The sequence below is a fragment of the Tursiops truncatus genome, chromosome 3 (genome assembly GCF_011762595.2).
Source record: "Tursiops truncatus isolate mTurTru1 chromosome 3, mTurTru1.mat.Y, whole genome shotgun sequence".
In the NCBI taxonomy this organism is placed as follows: Eukaryota; Metazoa; Chordata; class Mammalia; order Artiodactyla; family Delphinidae; genus Tursiops; species Tursiops truncatus.
In genome coordinates this window covers 83,118,324-83,141,342 of record NC_047036.1, presented here as the reverse complement: position 1 = coordinate 83,141,342, position 23,019 = coordinate 83,118,324, and the positions used below count along the sequence as shown (strand labels likewise).

Sequence of the window (23,019 nt, the reverse complement as noted above, 5' to 3'; positions counted from 1 at the left end):
TATATTGCTTTCGTGATTAGTCAGTTAAATCTATAACATGCTACTACTAAGATACCTGAATTGCAAGTAGGCATTTTGAAGAAAGGGTTCTAGAGTCTGATTATTATAAAAAGAAAAGTTATCAGGTTCTTACTAAATTGCATTGATTATGAAAAAGGTGTTTTAAAAGTAATTTGTAGTCACTTAAGAGATGAGTATTCCTACGAATACATGAGTATTTGGAGTAAAATTATTCTTTAAAAAGAAAACCATTAGTAGTAACCTATACTGATGGATTAATTTGCGTATGTAATTTGAGACACAGGTTTCCTCTTAGCTATGATCACCTTTTATTAAAGTATTTACCTTCTGATTGATATACAGGCAAAAAACCTCTTTGAATTTTAAAAGAAAGCCTGGTTTTACACATGTATGTAAACTCTTAGGCTGGTTTTTAATTTATATCAGCTACATAATAAAATACCATCTTAATTTTAATACATTTCTTTTGGTTGAAGACATTGAATAGGTTTCACTATATCTGTGGTTTGTGTAATTATTACAAAAGTTGTATACAAACCCTGCAAATATGCAAAAACTGCAAAATACACTCCGACAGCTAATGCTCTGAAAACACTTTATTACACAAATTACATTCAGATTCTGAAAATAGTGATCTAACAGTGTAACCATCTAAAAATAAGACATCCCCGAAACACACCAACTGAGGAAGAAAATTTAAAAAAAGAATTTAAATAGAGACTTTTTTTTCTTTCCCTCATTGCAATATAATGTTAGTGATTTTAAAAAAATAGAAGGAGATTTAGCAGCTTTGTTGTCATGTAGCACAAAGTTTCTCTTTACTGCCACAGGCTGAGAATGCTGAACAGGAAAGGCACCAAAGAAAGACACTGGCAATGGAGGTGCTATTGGGAAAATACTGTGTTCAAGCAGAGAATGGGGTTATTTACAAACTACAGAAAAGTCTCAAAAATGCAGATGAGCAAACCTTCCATCATTAAATTACTAGTGTGATGGAAGAAGAGAACTGTTTATTCTACGTTCACATAAAGACAATGGCACTGTTATGAACTTTTAGGAAACTCCTCAACTAGAACCAGAAGCCAACTAAATCAAAACGAAGTAAATAAAATGTGTACAGTCCCACACAGACTAGTACAGTTTACAATTAAATACACAAAACGCTAAACGTGCTGAAGGGAAAGGAATCTGGCATTCTTGGCAAATTTCATCAACCTAAATCAAAGCCCCGTCTTCAGGAGGAAGGTGCGGGTACAGGCAGAGGTGCTGAATACTCCTCTTCTGACTCACTTCCGTCATCATCTTTCTCCTGGTCACTTCCCTCCGTGCTAAGGCGGTCAAAGCCTTTTCGGCTATAGCCTTTCCGGCTTGCGAAGAAGTTTCCGAGGTTTAAGCCTCCACTTCCCTTTCCTGCAGAAATCGAACAATGACAGAGGATTGAGGTAACATTTGCACAAATGATTCTCAGTTTCCTTGTAAATTCTTATGGGGATGGGAAAGGGTAGATATTAGCGGGGGGCGGGGGGGAAGTGACATAGAGAGATACTTATCCTACAGAATCAGAAAGATACGATTCCACAGATTCATTAAAATAAATAAGGAAAAAACCCAAAGCTCCCCAGGATTATGTGTTTCTGCAGGATTATTTCAGATTCACTTTTCACCTCCTGCCTGTTCCAGGCTCTCTGGAATGGGCATCCCCTTGAGCAGCTCTTCATTTCAATGACTTTACGAAAAGGTCATCTTCACCAAGACATGCACTGACACGCTGACAGAAGTGATAGAAAATATAGTGAAAATAGATGAAGCCAGATGCAAAGGCAGGGGAAGAGAATTCGATAATACAGAAGAGCAAGCTGGGAAAATGAAGCTGGAGAACCTGCACCAGAGCCACACACTTCGGTCGGTTGATGGTTTGCATTCTGGGGATGCTGTGCTGCACAAAGGGAGTTTAATTTCCAGAGAGAAAATAAAAAATATCTCCCTGCTTTTTACAAGACACGCACTTGTTGACTTTGAATCACACGTGAAGGATTCTAAAAGGTCACAGGCATACCTCTAAGTCTTCCCAGAACTCTTCCCGAACTTCCCTCAAGTTTATGTTCAGAATCTGCTAGAAAAAGATGGCATATTTCAAAATGAGTCCCAGACACCTTCCTCAATCCATGGGCTCAACTTTCAACACAAAACAAGGAATTAATTCATGAATGATTAATAACAAGGCCTGGCTCTTGTCTGTATGTATTCTTAGAATTCTAAGGGAAAATAAAGGCAATATATTATTGTGATGTATACAAAGGCCAGAGCTGGGTTTGACTCCTGCCTGTGTCTCTTACAGGCTGTGCAATCTCAATATATTACTTCTCTGAGCCTCAGTTTTCTCTTCTGAGAAAAGAGAGATCAATGACAATCTCTACCTTTCTGTAAGGTTCAGATGGGATACTGGCATGTGACATGCTTAGAACAGTGCCTGGTACACACACAGTAAATGCTCAGTAAATATTAGTTACCTTTATTAGGACAAAATTCAGTTACCAGTAATGTGTAAAAATTTGGAAGCTTATTACAGTTTTAGGAATATTGGTCTTAGGTTTTTGTCTTTCTATTAAGAACAGTACATGTCCTGCTTGAGAAAGATTTGGATCCATGTACACCATTACCTTTTTATGTAAGACGGAAGGCAAAAAACCTGAAACCCTGAGTACTTTCAGCCATACAAGGTGACCCCAATTCCAAAATTTGGGCTCCCCAAATTCCAGCCCATCTCCATGAAGAATTGACTTTCTTTCCTTAGTTGGAGGCAGAACTCCTTATGGACTTATTTCTCTGTGTGCTGCGTACCTCCCTGCACTCATTGCCCTGCTTCCAACACTCCCTTAAGGGCTATGGTCAGGGAAAGAAGGCTCAAAGTCTCTAACCAGGAGAGGCGGCAGCATCGTGGAGAAAGCTCACAGGCGAGGACAGAGCAAAGGCAGGAGTTGGTGGAGAGAGAAATAGGCAAGAAAAATCTGATGAGACCATTAGAAAGCCAACAAATTAGACTGTAATTTCCATAAGGATGAGGGACAGTCCCTAGTCAGTTTTGCATCCCCTGTGCCTAGGACAGTGTCTGATGTGGAGCTGACATGCTGTAAGGGTGTGCTGAATAAGTGGAAAGCCTTTCATGAGGGTTATTAAAAACCCTCAGAGACTGGATAAGATCTATCAGGAACAAATGTTGAAAAAAGGTGAAAGGCTGATCTACTTTTAGAATTAAATGTATTAGACTGAACCGTATAAAACTGTAGTTTTCTAAATAAAACATGATTGAACAATGGCAGTTTCATATGGTTCGACCTGGGTCCCTGTCTTCCCAACACACGCCTGTAAACTCAGTATCCCGGTAACAGTGCCACCCACGCGTGCTCACAGCAAACAGGAGACACCAAACCTTCTCGACTCCCCAGCCACTCCACCTCCAGTGTGGGTTGATTACCAACATTCCTGCTACCTGCCCCCAGGCCCCATGTGTTCCTGATACTCTGTGTATTTATCACTGCACTTACCACCCTCTCTTAATACCTTTATGTGTCATTTCTTTTTTATGTGTTATCTATTCCCTGAGCTCCATTTATGTATTCAGTCATTTTCCCAATGACTAATTATCAAACCCCTAGTGCCAGGAACTGTTATTTGTGCTGGGGATATATCAGTAAACAAGTAAACATACAAGATTCTTGCTCTTTTGAAGTTTCCATCTAACTCCATGAAGATAATGACTACATTTACTTATCTTTGCCTCTGCTTAACACAGTTCCATACCCGTAACAAGCGCTCCATAGCAGACCCTTTTGGGAAGAGTTAGCTGTATTTCTGCAGAGCTTTACTGATTGCAGATGAAAAGCAAAAGAAAGTCCTAGAAAAATTCCCTTTCACAAATTATTAAATTAAATCCTCTGGTTTTGTTTCTGTGTCAGGGCTTTGCCATGGGCACTGAATCCCTGCCATGGTTGCCTTGGCCTGAAATACGATCAGATGCGCTGTTTCTTGATCAAATGCTTCCTTCCACCCTGGTCCATGGACGCCTTCCCAAGCATAGCTGTAACCTCCTGCCTTAGGACCTGGGGACCCAGCTAAGGGACTGTTCCTGACAGGTGAGGATCACAAGTTGGATTATTTGTTTATTTATGTGGATACCTTGAAACGGTCCTATAATATGATAATGATTTGATAAAATACTGACACCAGTATTGGACCCTCCCTTGTATGGTTAGGGAAGGCTGATGGCCTAAATTATGACTATTTAAAAACTATCAAATCGTTTCTTATAGAAATAGTTGGTTTCCTGAGAGAGCTGAGGTTTAAGACAAGTATCTTTTATGACTTCTTATGACATTTATTACTTTATTACCAATGATTATTCCTAATAATTATTGGTGGTATTAATTGAGCACTTACTAAGTGCCAGGTACTGTGATAAATGCTTTATGTACATTATTTCATTTAATCGTTACACAACCTTGTGAGTATTTTATCCCCACTTTATAGATGAAGTGGCTTAGAGAGATTAAGTAACTTGCCCAAGGTCATGTAGCTAGGAGCTAGAGCCAGGACTAGGGAAAAATACTACTTCTAAAAAACTGACCCAGGCATTTTGAGGACTGGGCCTGTTTCTAACAGAAGGGATCTCCTCCTTCCTGACCCTTCAGCTAATTTATACTGACTCTACTTATCTATGCAGTTTCATATGGAGACATTAAATGGGTTTAAGCCAACGCTAAAAGGCAATAATAAAGATTATATTTTAATCTAACTATCCAAATTTTGAAGCTCCAGATATATTTTCCACTGTGATACTAACTATAGACAATATTTGGAACATAGACAATGTTGAAAAAGGTAGAGAACACAAGAAAAAAAACAACAACACTGAAAAACATCACAACCAAACTTTGAGGATAATCAGGCCAAACATTCTTTCGAAGGTCAGGTTCCAAGTTCAAGGGGCTCATTTTACTTGCCTCCAAAGGCCCTTGATTTTTTCCACCGAATAAATAAGGCAATGGCCAGCAGGACAACCACCGGAATAACCAGAAGGGTTGTAATGAGAATCACGGGCACTCCCGAGCCTGGCTCTTTGATCAGTTTCTGTTTCTCCTGCATCTTCTGCAATTCTGAGGAGGTGGGTTTGTTCTCCATTTTGGTTTCAACAACTGCCTCGGATTCTTCAGGGAAAGAAGAGTTTACAATATTCAACTAACTCAAAGACTCCAAAACCCTCCCACCCGCCCCTACCCAGTCAAATTAACAGCTGCTCATGAAGAACCTGTTGAGCTCAATGCATGTGGGGTTCATATTTCAATATCTGCATCTACCGAGCTGGCAATTGTGACTAGCAAATTCCCAGTGAATGATTTTTCACCTTTAAATTGGGTTTCTTTGGTTCTGCTCTTTGTTCCCTCTTTAACTATAATTCCACAAAAGATATACCCTACTTTTGCTTTTTTTCAAAGTTAAAATGGACAGGCAGCATGGTGTAGGGGACAGAACTGGCATGCACGGTGGAGTCAGATGAATCTGGGCTCAAATTCCAGTTCTCTTACATAGTCAGCGTGTGTAACTTTGGGCAAGTTACTTAAGTGATCTGGGCCTTGGAAACCTCCTCTGTATAACTGTAATGATGATAACAACCTCCTTCATGAAATTATTGAGGATAAATGTTTATCATAAAAAAGGTGCTTAGTAAGTATTTGTTTCCTTGTGTCTTCAGTTTATGAACCTCTTTCATGTTCAATGAATTATTAGTACCTCACATGCATAGTTGCACATATTAATTCTAGAATTAAGAAATGGAAAAAGGAACTGTGTCCTTTCCAGGTTCTTTTCTACCATTCCCAGCAAGTTGTAAGTGCACACAGATGCACTGTATATCCATTTGTTGTTGATGAAAATAACTTTCACAACTATTCTGTGATACTGGCAGATACTGGGTAGATATCAGGCCTAAAGTACTGCTTGGGAAATTGATACAATAAAACCATATAAGCAGCTGCAGGAATCTTAATAACTACTGACTTGAAAATGAGGTTGAACCTTGAGGCATTCTTGCCCCCAAGAAGCACATATATGTGTTTGTACAAGAACCCTGTGTGTGAAGGCTGGAAGTCACAACCATGTTTGCCAAAAGGCTCACAAGGTTTCTGAACTTCAACTTCTTGGTGTGCCCTCTGCCCTATGATACAGAGTGCATCATATGGCCTCATGGAAATTTTGACAAAAATGGCAGGGATAAGTGGTTTAACATGATCAGGAAAATCTTTGGTTCATATTTAATATGTATGGACACAGCTTAGTAGCTTGCTGGACACTTCTCCAAGGAAGCATTTCTTAAATTGCTTAAGGCATTGTAAACACAATTTATGATACACACAATTGGGAGGTCCCAGGTTTTTGCCTCAATGTTCTGAGCCAGCCTCCTTCCCAGTCTCAGTTAAATCTATCAAGCACGTACTCTGTTTCAGGCATTGTTCTCATTTAATCATCACACCAAGCCTATGAGTGGGCACTATTATTACCACCATTTTACAGATGGCCTCACAGTCTTCATTTCCTTCCCTATACTGTGATTAAGGGGAGACCATTATTTCCCTTCCTTTATCCACTGAAGTGGGTCTTGAAGCTTCAGTGGGAAAGAAGGAAGGGGATTGGTTCATAGATCTAAATGGTTCAAATTTAATCTTTTAAGTCTCAGTTTCCAAGAGGAATATGAATGTGATTCTTACTCTTCCTGACCACTAGCTGTTTTGTCTTTTTCTTCACTGTTGTAGAAAAGGTATACAAATTGTTCTCTATTTAAGCCTGTTTTCTATTTAAGCAAAAAATAACAATAAAGAGATGATAGGATTTAAAAATATAGGCCAAAGATATAGATTGGTAGTCAAGAACTTGTTGCCTTGGAAGAAGGGTTTATTTCTATTTGAAAGTGACTATAATCAGAGTAATTACATAGCACTTCCTACCTGTCATTCAGTGGTTTACCTACACCTAAGACATTGGCTGTACCAGTTCATATCTAGTTTCATCGATAAGGCAGAGCTAGGATCGGGCTCCAATAAAAGGAAAGAAGAACTATGAAGTAGGTGACAGACTAACAGAATCATTTTACCATTCACAGTAAGTGTGCTGAGAATGAGGTAATGAACTTGCTAAGATACGCACAGTGCACTGCACTTTAGAAATTCTTGATTTCCACATCCCTTCTGCACGCTGAGTGCCATCTACTAAAAATAGTTGAACTTTCTAACTTTTGGAACCAGCTGAAGTATGTTTAGATTTTAAAAGATGCTCTACATTTTAAAGAAAGAGGATAAAAAATTTTAATTTCCCAATATAAAAGAAAAAATTGCTGCTCTTCTTAGAAGCCGTTATAAGTGGAGTAAAAAGCCTAAAAAATCATTATCACTTAAGAGACTAAGAATTCCATTCAAAGCGTAAAGAACAATCTAAGTTCTGTCACTTTTACTTTTTATCCTAAATTCTTTAATTAAAACCCCCAGTAATTTAGAGCATCCCTGATGAAGATGGAATGGAGAAGCTCTAAGATTAGCCAGGACCTGGGGCTTCTGGAAGGTGGGGGTACCCCATGTGACATTGTGACATTCTCCTATATAAGAGGCCAGATGTATTCAATCTGCAACAAAATATGTCTTCAAACAAGCTTTCTTGGAATCTCTAGAGATACTTGGAAATAAAAAGAATTTTGAAAGCTGATGTATAGGAAGTTTTTTCCTTCTTCTTTAAAGCAATGCATTTAGAAAGGGAGGCTAGGTGCACTCCTGTGTGAGCTCACATACACAAGAACGTGCATGTCTCTCCCCCCTTGACAGAAGGAGAGAAGCCCAGAGACCACCTGGAGTAACCGGGACAGGGAAGGACAGACATTCTTAATACAGCAACATAGCAATTATGACCCAGTCCATCACAGATGGAACTGAAGGCTGTAGACGGCATACTGGCAAGTAGCATGTTAGAAGACATGAAAAGTACATATAGCACCAATGAGATTACAGGCATACTTTGGAGCTATTGCAGGTTCAGTTCTGGACCAACTCAATAAAGCAAATATTGCAATTAAGCGAGTCACATAAATGTTTTTGTTCGCCAGTGCATATAAAAGTTATCTTTACACTATACTGTAGTCTATTAAGGGTGCAACAGCATTGTCTTAAAAAAACAATGTATATACTTTAATTAAAAAATAGTTTCTTGCTAAAAATGCTAACCATTATCTGAGCCTTCAGCGAGTTCATAGTAGTAACATCAAAGATGGTGATCACAGATCACCATAACAAATAATATTGAAAAAGTTTGAAATATTTCAGGAATTTCCAAAATGTGACACAGAGACATGAAGTGAGCAAATGCTGCTGGAAAACGGCGCCGACAGACTTGCTCAATGCAGGGCTGCCATAAACCTTCCATTTGTAAAACACACAAAGTGCGTATCTACAAACTGCAATAAAACGAGTATTCCTGTACTCATTTTTTGGTTTGTTTGTTAAATGCAATGTGCTTCCCCTACAATGTGTTGCTCTCCATAAGGTCTAAGATGCTAAGTGCTAAAAACAGAGAATTTATTTTTATTTTCTTAAGTCTGATTTGCCATCATCATCTTGTATGGTGGGGGTGGGGAAGGGGTGAAGGGCTATGCTTTTGGTGGGATATTGGCATGTCTATTTTATCCCTAGTAACTTTATTCGAAAGTTTCAATCCCTTTCCTAAGTTTCTATCATCACAAATTCTCTTATCCCTGAAACTCCCTGAGAACACAACACTGGTTCTGAAACTCTATTACTGATCGGTTGTGTAACCTTTCACAGTGGGGATGAGTGTCATCAAAGGTTACTCGAATTTCAAAATTTACAATTACCATGTATCTACAGGGCTGTTAAATCTGGGATGGTGTTTCTCCCTCTCTTTGTAAGAGGTGGTTTAAATTAAGCTTCCAGATTTTGATAAAAGACAAACTCTTGGAGATCCAGAATGATTTATATTCCTTTTTGTAATAAGAAAATAATCTTTTATAAAAAAGTTTAATGAGAGTCATACGGATTCAAAGAGGACTAGAACAAGTTCATTTGGGTTTGGGTATTCCTAACTATTAAAATGGAACTGTCATGACAAGGCATTTCAATTAAATTGACTATTTGAGCTGCTGAGAGGTTTCTCCACCAAACAGACTCAGTGGTGTGCAGCAGAGAGGATGTGGCCAGTGGGTGAGATTAGTGTGGCTGGGCTGTTCACAGCAGGTCAACCAGTATAGTCTCAGAGTTTTGGTGGGATCTATTTAAATAGAAACGGTTTGAGGCCATTTCGAAATCCCAGAGATTTCAGAGTAAACTGCAACCATCTGCAACCTGTAGTTCCTGGAAGAATTTATGGTGAATGAATTGGTGGTATTGATCTCTCCTCAGCAGTACAGTAATAGTGGTTAAGAGCATAGCTTTGGTGCCAGACTGGTTTAACTTCTGGCTCTGCCATTTGATATCTTAGTAGTAATTCTGACCCTCAATTTTCTCACATATGTAAAATGGGGATAATAGCAATTAACATATGGCTGGTGTAAGGATTAACCTTAATTCTCTGTATAGTCCATTTTTTGTCCTCCATAAATGACAGCTCTTATTAATAATGGTATCTTTTCCAACGTCTTTATTCCAGGGCGAATAGAACTTATCGATAACTCTTTACATAACAATAACAGAAAAATAGCAGATCAGAAACTTCTTCAATATGTGTAGTATGAATGTCACTCAGTAGTGTCACCTGGGTAGAATCTCTACAAATGCCAAACAGTTGCTATTTATTTATTTTATAATATTATCTTACCCCTTCCAACCTGGAGCCGGCTATATTTTCTTATCTGCCTATATAAAAGCCCTAAATTGCCTCTTGGTTCTGGCTTCTCTTCCTCTCTTTTCCACCTGCTTTCATGAAAAAGGAAAACAAGTAAGCCTAGGCTTAAGTCTTAATATCTGGGAGAATCATTTGTAAAGCAACTAAGAATTGAATCACTTTGCTACTTAAACATTAGGAACACCTCTAGTGAGTTCTTAACTACACGACAATGTCAAATCCCTGAAAATAGTAGAAAATGTATCAATATAAACTGATCCTAAGAAAGGGAGAAAATAATTTGACTGGGATTCCAAATGAACCCAGTAGTTTTGCCAGTAGCTAAATTCCATCCCCCCATGTCTTACAATACATACCAATGATGTAGTACTTATTTCTATATATGAATATGCATGTATGTATGTACACACACACACAGAGTCCTTACAGGCTATAAGTCTCTTGAAGTCAGGCAGTTCCATTGCTATAGTGCCTTACACATAGATGGCCCTCAGTAAATGCTGGGGGCTGAATGGTACTAAGATTGGAGCTTAGGGAGCAGCTAATCTTTTCAGGCCCCTATATTATTAACTCTCCAAAGATATTTTTCACTCTAAAGATTAGAGCCCATTAAAGAAGGCCTTTCCCAGCATGCTGGATGTTATTTTTCTACTTGCCTGAGGTTAAAACTTCCAAAAGTGACTGACTGACTTTTTTTCCACTCTGAATGCCTCTGACCCACTTGTTGTAGATTTCTTACATCCCCAATCACTTTTCATCACTTGAAATCAGTGAGTTTGAGCTCATTATTACTATTCCATTTTATCAGAAAAAGCAGTGGCAGCATGTAGGTTTAAAGCCTCAAGTACACAGTAGATGTTATCGATAATTTACCAGATTATATTATATTTTTAGCCTGATAATATTTAAGTGCAATCAAGAGCCATAAAAGAATTCAACACACATAGCCTTGGGTTTCAAAGTCACAAGAGGAATCTGACCAACCTTTGATCTCCTGGACCTCAATGCCAGCCTTTTTAACTGATCGATGTTCCATTTCTGTAACACAGTACAGCAAGGAGAGAGAAAATCAGAATCCCCAAAAAGAATGTTTGAAAACTTAATTTTGATATTAATTGTTCTCAGTAGATAATATTTCTTTAATTCATCAAATACATGAGTATATTAGAAAAGAGTTTGATACAAGTCACTAATGAGGTGCCAGGTCCATGAATCCTAGATGAAATCCTCCTAGGGAAAGCTGAAATAATATTTCCAAGGTCTTCGTATCTAAAATGAGATTTTCCATGTGGAGTTTACAATTCTGTATTATTTCTGAACTATCAAGTAGTTCTGTTTTCATGTGGACATCTTAGACTGACTACTAGTTCTGCCATGTTTATCAGTCTTCTAGTTGACAGATTGATTTGACTAGTTAAATGCTACAACATAAATACACAAGACACTTGTTTAGTCTTCTACGGCAGTCCTATTGTTCCCAAGGTACTGTTTTTCCCAGATTTATTATTTGGTTGCATTCTGGACTGCGCAGAAGGCTTTTTCTCTTTCATAGCTGAATGCTATATTGTAGTGCTTCTCAATCAGGGGATATTTCAAAACAACTTGGGAAGTCTTTCCAAAATACCCATATTATAACTCTTCTTCTTTCTATAGATCTTGAATGGGGTCTGGCCATGTGTGCTTTGAAAACCTTCTCCAGGTGACTTGGATATGCATCTCTGTTTAGTACCAACAGCTAGGGTGGAATAATGAGCCTTAGACGGGAATCTTAATGAGTTCAAGTATCATATTCCTATCTGTAAAATGAAGATACTAGTTAGATTTCTGAGGTTTTTTCCATCTTGAAAGGTATTTATCCATCTTTTATTCTGAAAAGCCTGGGTTCAGTCATGCAATTGGGAATTATCCATCTCTCTTTGCTTTCCTGTCTGCCTACACCTTCTGGTTCTTCTTTGACGAGGCAGGTGGTAGGAGAGGCACACTTGCAGGGGAATGTGCAGCTACTGCTGGAGGGGAATAGTCCATGGGCACCTCTGGACACTCAGCCCTAACTGGGTCCTTATTACAAAACAGCAAAAATTACTCAAAGGACAATTCTGAAGACAACAGTTACCAAATTAACTTGGGCTCCAAGACCTGTACGGTATATGATTAAAGTTTTTGGACTCATGATTTTACTTTTCTTTGTTATACCTTGTATTTTTTCCTTGTTGTAATTTGCATTTTTCCTTATTATAAGCAGTATTTCTTATCTTCATCAAGTCCACAAGTCTTTATTATTTCTCTATTTAAAACTGCTGTTGTAGGTCCTGATACCTCAAATTTATTATCCGCAATTCTTTTCCTTAACCTCATCTTCTACTGTTTGGACCCTGCCATATTTTAAAAGCATCTCTGAACATTGAGGTTTGTGGCTTACTAAGCATCTGGTACTGTTCAATTTAGAAAACTTAAGTTTTTAGTATGGTATCGGTGGCTATGTTAGTATACTTTTTAAGAATTAGAAATAGTGCTCAAATTGCAATTAGAAGTCTCCAAACTATCTGGCCTGATCCTGACAGAGAAACTCTTCTGTCCCCAGACACACTTTTGGAGTTACATGAAAACATAGTTCAGTATTTTGAACAAGCTGAAGTCTAAAGGGAAAATGCAGAGGGCTTCCTGTTCGGGATGATATGTGTCTGACTCAGATGCTGGTCTTCCAAGATGCTCAGCAGCTACTGAGAGCTGAAGAGCCACGTGGGAAGGGATGCCTCAGTCAGGCCCTCTGCTTTGCCAGAGTCATCTCCTCCTTCTGGAACTAAGTTGGAATTAACATTGGCTTTCAATGTAACAGACATTACTTCAGGCATCAAGAATTTCCTGTGGAATATCTGTGGAAATAAGGGGATAATTGCCAGCAGAAAAAAAAAAAAGTTTCTTTCCGCTTTTAAAAAAGTTAATCCCTGAAATGACTACCAACAGGTCTTTTAACAACTGCCAGTCATACCTTGATTCCCTACTCTACTCCTAGCAATAAAAAGAGACGGACATGCAAATTTTTTGACATGTTTTTAAGCAATAAAACTGAGGGAAAATGTGGACAATAATGCTGTAAAAGTCATACTTTCAGTTGAGGTGAACTTCCATACGGTATTGGTGTGAGCGTCTCCAACATACACGGTCCCGTCTTCAGACGCAGTGATGTCATGAGGCATGTCGAAGTGCTGCCAAAACAAGAAGCACATAGTGCGGTGGTGAGCCTGTACTTGAGGTCTTCATGAAAAGGCAGACAAACACAGTACAGCACACAAGAAGACCGTAAGCATGTTACTCAGACCAGAGAAACAATGATTCCCATCAAAGCAACTCTAGGCCAGAAAGAGTCATCCCTTCACGCACTGGACACTGCCTCTGCCAGACATAATTCTGTGTGCTGGGAAACACTGAGGCAGCCTCCTCACTGACTTTCAAGTCTTTTAAGAAGTGAACAGGGCTTCCCTGGTGGTGCAGTGTTTGAGAGTCCGCCTGCCGATGCAGGGGACACGGGTTCGTGTCCCGGTCCGGGAAGATCCCACATGCCGCAGAGCGGCTGGGCCTGTGAGCCATGGCTGCTGAGCCTGCGCGTCTGGAGCCTGTGCTCCGCAACGGGAGAGGCCACAGCAGTGAGAGGCCCGCGTACCGCAAAAAAAAAAAAAAAAAAAAAAAAATGAAGTGAACATTTACAAGCAGATTATTTTTTTACACTCTTGATTAGTTGGTGTTCATTATTTAGCTAATTATTTATATTTATAAATAATAATAATATTTTTTGCCTTCATATTTCTTCTACCTTTAGTCATTGTCAAATTTGCCAGTTTTAATTTGTACAACTAAAAAGGACCAGGTCTTAATTCTTGTTATTATTCTCATCAAGCTATCATAAGCTTCCTTAAAAAGTACTTTTATATTACTGATAAGAGGAATCATTTCAAAGATTCAGGACATTCAGATTATTTCTGAAATGCATACTAGGCGATAAGCAGTAAGGTCGGGTTTTCTACTCTGAAGCCCAGTGTTGACAATATTTTTGGTCAGCAAAGGAAACAAACTGAGTGTGCCCTTCAGTATTTCCTGGTTTTTGTACTTACTTCAGATACACTGGTGTTTTAATATGTCTTTCTTCATGACATATTTCCATATCAAATCATGCCATCTCAATCATGAGGACACAGGAGACAGGGGAGCCCTTTATGTGACTTTATCGGGGTCACCGAGTTGGTTTCTTGAAGAGCAGCCTTAAGATGTGCTGCTTCCATTTCCATCTGTCTACTGAAGATTTCAAGGGTGCCACGTCTTGGCTAGTTGGCAGGATGTGGCTGATTTTTTTCATCTTTGAGGCCAGGAGGCCTGCTTGAGTGTACCATTCTCAAAAATATGATCAGTGAGTATGAATAGGAACATTATCCTGACTTCTGGGCTTACCAGATAGCATCTGTCCACTTTGGTTTGCTGAGTACAAAGGGTGCTAATGAGGCTAACTGCACTTCTTAGCCCGCTGTAGGAGGGGCAGAATACATGCTCTGGAGAAACTACTGTGCTTTGAAAATCAGCAACAATTTGTCACATTGAAAAGAAAAATGAGACAGCCATGCTGAGGAGGCTCATTCCTTCGAACTATCAAATGAGCTTGACAAATGTGCAGGAGAAGGACAGAGAGCCAGAAATCAAAACACTGCCTTGCTGAAATCCCCCAAACCAGTCGTTAAATGGTCATCTTTATTTTGGGTTCAGCTAATAGGTGGCAACAGAATTGCATCACAGGGAGCTCTTCCTCTATGCCAAAATACGTTTTAAGAAACTGCTTTGCAAAAGATGTGGTTGTAAAGTACTTCATATTTTCTGATGGGAAAAATATTATAATAGGTGGAGAAACAGAGGTGAGGGGGTAATGTTTGAAATATTCATTGGTAAGGACTTTGCTTTAAATTAATCACAATATGTCATCAGTTCAAGGCTAGAATAACAATCAACCTCTATCTGTGGTTCTCAAACTGATCCAGGGAGACAGGGGTTCAGCTGGAAATATTTTGGGGCCCCAGGAGCGGTTCAGGGGGAAGCTTAGTGATGGGACTTTGGGACCTCTATTCCTACTGCAATCACAGGCACTCAACTATAATCTTTTAAATGAATTATTCTACTGCTCTGTGTCATCTGAAACAAAATTATGCTGTAAGATTTAGTGTTAGGTTTTAAGACTTCAGAGTTGGACAGATTTAAAGATCTACCCTAGGCTTTGAAATCTTCTCTTGAGGTACTTCTCCCTAACAAAATAAAAGTGATCAGAGAAAAGAATGATAGCAACTTCCTGGGCATCTGGTGACACAGCCCAGGGCAATCTGCCCTCAAAATCTTATATTCTGTCTTAAAAATTCATAAGGAATTTGTGTTCTCCATATCCTATGTTTGCATTAACACAAAATAATGTTTAAACTTACTTCATATTAAGCAAAGAAGTTTTCTAAGAAGTTGTACCAAGTTATGTTATGGTTTAATATATCCCGTGGCCTCAGTATTAAACACATTTTCGAGTCAAAAAGACCTGAGTTTAAGATCCAGGTGTGCTACTTACTGTGTAGCTTTGGATATGTAATTTCACTTGTGTGAAACTTAGGCTCAAACACTGTCAAATACTGTGACTTTAATCTCCATTGTTAAGGTTGGAGAAATAACACGAATCTGGGGTTACTATTCCCTTCTTTCTATCTTTCTGATTTATTTTATTTTATTTTTTGGTATGGAGCAGTGGGGATATTCCTTTCCTTTTCCACATGAGCATCTGTGCAGAAGAAAGAAGACAAAAAAACGCCTGCCTGAGGGGTGTATGAAAGCCGATGACAGGGACCATAGTCCTTGCTATGATTATGGGAGCAAGAATGTGGGGGGGCAACTATGTATCTTTTGCCCTCAGAACTTTTTGACACCATTTGATAGAATCATCTTCTTTATTGTCCTACTGTCTCAGCTTCCCTGCATAGAGGTAAAGATGGAGATCATACATTCAGACATAAACATTCCTAAAGAATGTAATAGAAGAGGGAGAACTGAAGTGTATGAGGAGATAAGTAGTGGACAGGCACAAACAGCGGGATAGACACATTATGTAAAACTTGACTTTTGACTTGCAGGAAAAATCACTTCTTACATAGGAGTCAATACACCACATTATTCCCTTCACCCAAACTTAATCTTTGTGATGATAATCTAATTAAGTGAAAATTCTGAGAGATTCATAAACCGGTTTCAGTTTACTGAGTCAACACAGAACACATTTCTATGTTTTGGTGTAATATCAAGTCTTGTTTATTGAAAGGAAAAGCAAATTTCATCTTGGAGTTAGACTCTCTTTTCAAGTTTGCTGTATTGACCCATATATTGTGACTTATTCATTGCTGAATGTCTGATGACTACTGATGTTTAGCCACAAGGCTGTCTGAAAATTTCATTCAGGGCTGCTCTCATTTTTACGAGAGTACGGCTCATTTAGAATCTAGCCTCTAGCTTAGCACTTAGTGTTGATTTCTAGATGCATATTTGAATTAAAAGTTAATATCCTGATTGACATAGTTCATTATTATTAAAAGAACAATCAAGCAAACACTGTTAATGCAAAGTGAAGACCTGAAAGGAAGTGAAGTATCTCACTTTCTTTATCAATAGATATGAAGAAGCTCAAAGCAGCGAAACAATGAAGATCAGATAATCAGTCAGGATCTGAAACAGTACTGAGGTAAAATACCTATCATCGATGTAGTGAATTTCTTTCTGAAGGGCTATTATGATTGGATATTTGATTGCTTATTGCTTTTCAGGTGAAATACTTCTACGAAAAGTCCTGTTTGTTATGTATCAATAGAAACTCCAAAAAAAAAAAAAAAAGAAATTTGTACAGGAATATTTACTTCAGATTCAGTTTGGTTCAACTTGGATCCTGTAAGTTTTGTTAAACTTCAACTGAGGGAAAGGCTGTGTCCTGTTCTGTTCACCATCGTATCCTTAGTATCTAGCATAATGCCTGACACAGAGTAGGTACTTAATTAATAGCTCTAGAATGAATTTTAATAAATCCCAGACTGGCTGTCAGTGTTCTAACATTGGCATTGTAAAGTGTTTTTTTTTTAAGCTAGCAAATTTGGTGTCTTATAGAATACTATAGGAATTTCAGTATGGAAATATGGTTTATCCAGTGGCTTACTACAGCTGCATTTTGATCCATCAAAGCTGATAAATCTTTACAAATTTTGAAAAATAACTCTTATTTGCAGCATTTTAGCTAAAATCTATGTACCACAAGCACATTCAGGCAGTGTATATGAGCATTCTGATCATTTTGGCAATCATTTTGCAAAGAAAGCAAACTGAGGAGACAGAGGGCTATGGGCACACCGCACCACAGTCACTGTGTTTGTAAAAAGCACTGTTAGAATAAACAGTGGTATACCATTGTGAGGTCAAAACTAGACTTTAGTCTTTTACCTAAACCAAATCTCTAGAACTTGAATACATTCTAAGAAGTGCTATTTTCAAGTCTTGTTGCTCAGTGTAGTCATAGCATAAAAAAAAAGCAAACACGATTTCTGTTGAATCTAAGAGAACTATAAAATTATAGTTTAACATATTGTGGTATCTTCTTTACTTGGATGAAACCAGGAAAAGACTTACATTTTAGATAATCTAACTACAGTGAATTTAAACCTGCTCTTGTGTGCAAATCAACTAAGAACCTTAGAATTGCGTACAGTGTTAATTTGCATCTGAAGAAATTCACTGAGGAATAGATAAGGACATTTATTCTAAATAAAACATAGTATACAGCACTCCCATCAACCTCGCTAAGAAAGTAATCACATGTCCTTTAAGTTTTTAAAAACTTATTCAAGTATAAATCGAATTCCAAGATTCATATTTTAGTTTTATTCTCATGAAAACTGATACATAGTTAATGTATGTGAATACCTTGCGCACTGGCTTGAAGACGTCTATAATTTCCCCATTGGAAAAGTTCATCACAAATCCTTGTACAGGTTCTTGGTCCTCAAAGTAAGCCTTCCCATTCACCGCAAAGAGCAAACCTGTGAAAACATATCCAGTCAACCTTCTTTTAAAGTATGGATAAGACGGGCTTTTCAATACATGTGTGTACATCACACAAACAAGAAATGTAGGGTCAACCTGGTTCCTCCAATTGGCAACAAAAGTAGAAAACAAAATACTTAGCAGATGTCTCTTTCTGAGTAATAAGATAAGGGGCAAACAGGTTAGGAGACTAACTTCCTTGTAATAGAAAAACCAGGAACTGCAAAGCTTGTTCCACTTAGGAAGCCAGTAGAAATCAGGAATACATAGATATGGAGGAGATGACATAGGTAGAGGAATAGATATATAGACATCACAGGTATTCTAAATAGGGATGGGAAGAGTCAGGTTATTTAAGGCAATCATTCTGGGGTATCAGATCTTTTAAAAAATATGTAATATCTACTATAGCTACAAGTAGAATCAGAGAAAAATACGCAAAGAAAGTGAAGTTACACTGTAGATAGAAGAATGGTCCGATTTTAAACAACTAACACTTGAAAATGTGAGATGCATATTTCAGATTATCAAAGACATTTTTTCCTAATTAAAAAAATTAGACCATCTTTTTATATTAATTCCATGAATACTCTTTGAAGTAAAATTATATTTCTTAGTATAGTAGTGTTTATCCAAAATAATGGAAACTGTGATGTTTTGGTTAAATAAATACTTCAGATGATTGAATATTATGTTTTAAAGAATTAAAACACTAAAATATACAAAATACTAAACCAGTGTTGAAGAGTTTTTCATCTTTCTCTAAGGATTTCAGGATAGGGGTCTTTAGCACATCATATTAAGAAAAAACAACACTATCAACATCAATTACTATTGTGTAACGTTGTAGAGAGAATTCCAATTATAATACACTTTGTCTTTTGCTGAGATTCTCTTTTTAACCAGATTTCCTCTCATCTTTTCTCCTGATTGTTTTTCTCCTCATATTTGATTTATTTTTTTTCATTATGAACTGGATCGCCCTCTTTGTTAAGTAAATCGTCTTGCCAAATTTATTCTTTAAATATGAGGTAAAAACGAACACGAGAATTTATCTTTCATTGACATTAATGAGTCCTTTATTACTTTCTTTTATTACTTATTCCTTAGTGAAGCCAAACTTCTTCCTATTTCAGTCACTTGAGTCCCTTTATTCCATGTCCTAAATAAATTGGGGGCTGCCTCAGAAGATAGTAGCCATACACAACTTTAATAGCATAAGAAATATAAATATTATAGTGATAACCATGTAGTTAATGCAACTTTAATATAGGTATAGATATATTTACTAAGTAATTGCAAAAATTGTATATAAATTCTAGAAATATATTTTCAGTTGTTCAGTATTCATGATATAAAGAAATCTTATGCTAACTTATTTTTTAATATGAATTAAATGAACTTTATTTTGTAAGTTTGGATTATTTTTCTGAGTTTCTTTAAGTCAAGAAATCTATTTTGAAAATGAGAAAAAAATTCCAGATTTCATTGATCATTTCTCCTGACATTTACACATAAGCCTCACTTACATCACCTATTTATCTTTAAAAAATTGGCTGACACTCTTTAAAAAAATGTGAAGCAGAAGTATTTTGAATACTGGTTTTATCAACATATACCATCTGTTGATGATGTGTGAAGACATAATATTAATCATTTAATAACTAAAGCAAATGACCATAATTAAGGAAAAATAAAAATCAACGTTTGGGAACCATTTTTTAATCCATCACAAACAGTTGCTAAATCTTTTGAGTTCTTCATTATTTCCCGATAAAGAACAGTGGCACTTGAGTTGAAAATGATGTACAATGCACTAACAGTTTTAAAAATTTTAAGATCTGATATATAAGTCATCTTCAATCCCTTAATAAAAAAATTACAATAAGAGCGTATTAAGATAAGACAAATACTTTTTAAGAATAGAGTGTAGTATGAAAAAACACAAAAAATAAAGATGAAATACCTGGTATATATGAAATTGCAAATACATTTCTTCCAAATGACGCATGCTTAATCTCTCGCACAAATTCTTTGGTGTCAGTTTTAAAACACTGGATCCGACCGTTTTCCCTGTCTGCCACACATAATTGGCCCAAATGAGGCACTAGGGCCAAGCTGTGAGGAACATTGAACTGGCCTGGTTTAGGATTGCTCTCAGTAGACTCTACAGAACAAAGAAAAACCTCAGATTTACAATTTGTAAAATCACCCAAAGTCTGACTCTAAAGTTTTATAATTTTCAAAATTCATGATAGTAAACCACTAAGTATCTGGAACCAGGGGAAAAAGAAGTTAAAGCACTTAATACCTCTTACCCACAAACACATTACAGATTTTCTCCCTATTTGGACAAACTTTAAAGTTTTTGGGTAGAAGCATTCTTTTTCCTCTTATAAGACTCGCGCGCGCGCGCGCGTGCGTGCGTGTGTGTGTGTGTGTGTGTGTGTGTGTGTGTGTGTGAGAACAGCCAACTGGATGCATAAGGAGGCCCTGTTTTCCTCACTCCAGGGGACAATTACATCCTAAAGAATGTGAGGGGTGGCCAATCTCTTGTTCCTAATGATGTTGGCCAATAATTATAATGAGAGATCAAGAGTCTTACTGAGTACCTTCTCCCCACTGTGTGATGAACTTTCCACTTGGTGAAAACTGCACGATCCGACTGTTGCAGTAACCATCTGATACATAGATGGTTCCTGTGTCTGGATCCACAGCCACATCAGTAGGTTGACAGAAGTGATTCTGGTCACTGCCTGGTTGCATGCTCTTTCCCAGGATTAACAGAGGGGCTTCTTCATTGTTTGCATTCAGTTTGAACACCTTTTAAAAAAAGAACAAAAGCTTTACCCACTTTGCATGGTTATAACTGACACACACCCACCTGACTAAGGCAACCAGAGCGTAAGCTTTCAGAGACTTATTTAAAAGCAGGTACTTTTCAGAACTGGATGGGACTCTAGAAATCATCTGGTCTGATTCCTTCATATGAAAAATGAGGCTTATAGAGATTAAGTGACCTGCCCAAGGTCATCCAGGTCATTAGTGGTGAATGGAGACTAGTATGGATGTCCTGTTCCACCCATCCCCACACTTCCTTTTTGTCTTTCCTTAGCTAATAGTAGAACGCTCTCCAGACAATACAAGAGCAATAAATGTTTACTGAGATGATGTTTGAAGACTAGCTATGCCTTCTGAGCTCTATTTTCTTTTCCTACTTCTTTCCCATCTACTCATTAAACAGGTATTAAACATGAGCTTACCTTTCAAGGGAAAGACATTATGATATATACCCTAATGGAAATATAACTTCCTATAAAAAGAACAAAGATTTGCTGTTTTACATATAAATGTATATACTAGAGACTTTGGCTCAATTTATAGAAGATTAAGGTAGCTTAAGAAAAATACATAAAACACATAAAGTGATTAAAAAAAAAAGAACTAAGACCTGGAGACAGAGGAAAGAAAAGCAGATATGGAAAAAAAGAACTAAGACCTGGGGACAGAGGAAAGAAAAGCAGATATGGAACCTAAGGAGGTTGGGAGAGCCCAAACAGTTGGTAGAGTGAAGCTTCACATCTGGCCCTAAGATTCCTGCCAGCCACACAGAGAAGGGTGACTTGATCATTTACATGTAAGTTTTTCCTAGCACTGAGTTCTAAAAGCACCATTTCAGACATGGCTGTTCCATTCTTTTGCTATAAACTTTCTGGGTCACAAAGAAAGACCCGGGGGGTGGTGGTGGTCGAATGAACTGGGAGATTGGGATTGACATATATACACTAATATGTGTAAAACAGATAACTAATAAGAACCTGCTGTGTAAAAAAATAAATAAAATAAAATAAAAAAAGACCCAGACAACTCCAGAGCGTTTTGAAAGCATAACTTCATTAACTTCTATTTGAATAACTGCCAAATGGAAGATTACCTGATGAAGAGCCACATCTGTGACCCAATAATTTCCATCTTTATCTATACTTAAGCCATGTGGCAAGTAAAACCTGCAAAATAAAGATAATTGTCTTAATTATATAATTACTCCCAAAGCATACATGAGAGGACATTTTTTTGCTAATTAATTTGTAAAGGCAATATAAATTTAAAAACTGATAAATGTATACCTGTATTACTAAAGAAAAGACCAAAATGAATTGTTAAATGAAAATACCCACAAGGAGAGACCTCCTTGTGAAAAATCTTAAGCGGTATTTAACCATCTAAAAATCTATACACGAAGCCTACGTATCAATTACAAATATTATAAAGTATGGTATATTAAATAACACAAGTAACATCAATTTGAAAACAAGTTCTAAGATCCTAAAGAAATGTGTATAAAACAAATTGTCTAGAGAATTATAAATGGATTTATATGGTTTGAATATGCTGCTTAAATATGCTGCAAGGTAATATAATGCTGTACTAATATAAAATATTAAATATATGACTGAAAAGCTTTAAAAGTACCTACTAAAGACAGTAAAACCCAAAGAAAACAACTTCCAGCAGACATGGGCTGTGATCATCTGAGCAAAGAGAAGTGGTGTGCTGGATAATCATTAGAGAAGGTTAATCTGTTTAACAAATCAATTGGAACGACCTGGATAAAAGAACTGTAACGTGGACAGAGACTCACAGGCTTAAGGAACTTGGACAGAGTTAAAAACACATGGACAATGTCTTAATGTGATTGTGGTCAAACCTGACAATCCACAAGCTACGTTTGTCAGCTTCTAGCCTTTGCAAGGTGTTGTAATCACAGATTTTTTTTTTCATGAGCCAAGAATGTAACACCCTGATCTTGACTAATAAACTGAACTAGATCTCTCTTTTGGTGACTGAATGTGAGACTTATGATTTGCTTTCAACATAGAAACCCCACTGTTGGCCAAGCTGATTTAGCAGCAGTTGCTCTGCCTTCCTCTTTAATTCCTTTCTGGAATGAGATGCTTCTGATTAATGGGTAGAGCACTGAAGAGACAGGTTCAGACACAATGAGTGCTG

At 37.4% G+C, this 23,019-nt stretch overlaps 1 protein-coding gene across 17 annotated transcripts in view; it reads right to left on the bottom strand.

Moving 5' to 3' along the window:
• Positions 1-599: 599 nt before the first annotated feature.
• The window catches only part of PAM (peptidylglycine alpha-amidating monooxygenase), a 279,664-nt gene continuing 257,244 nt past the window's right edge, over positions 600-23,019 (bottom strand). For 7 of the 17 annotated variants that reach the window (XM_073802349.1, XM_033853060.2, XM_033853056.2 and 4 more), the window contains 9 exons: positions 21,944-22,016; positions 20,622-20,832; positions 19,976-20,176; positions 17,890-18,005; positions 13,022-13,121; positions 10,900-10,953; positions 5,022-5,225; positions 2,078-2,134; positions 600-1,431 (listed from right to left, as the gene is read on the bottom strand). In XM_073802349.1, coding sequence (XP_073658450.1) covers positions 1,256-1,431; positions 2,078-2,134; positions 5,022-5,225; positions 10,900-10,953; positions 13,022-13,121; positions 17,890-18,005; positions 19,976-20,176; positions 20,622-20,832; positions 21,944-22,016 — 1,192 coding nt within the window. In that variant the 3' untranslated portion in view covers positions 600-1,255. Of the gene's footprint in view, positions 1,432-2,077; positions 2,135-5,021; positions 5,226-9,915; positions 9,987-10,899; positions 10,954-13,021; positions 13,122-17,889; positions 18,006-19,975; positions 20,177-20,621; positions 20,833-21,943; positions 22,017-23,019 lie in introns of those variants that run through there. The other 10 variants (XM_033853061.2, XM_073802352.1, XM_033853062.2 and 7 more) reach the window with 6 other exon arrangements.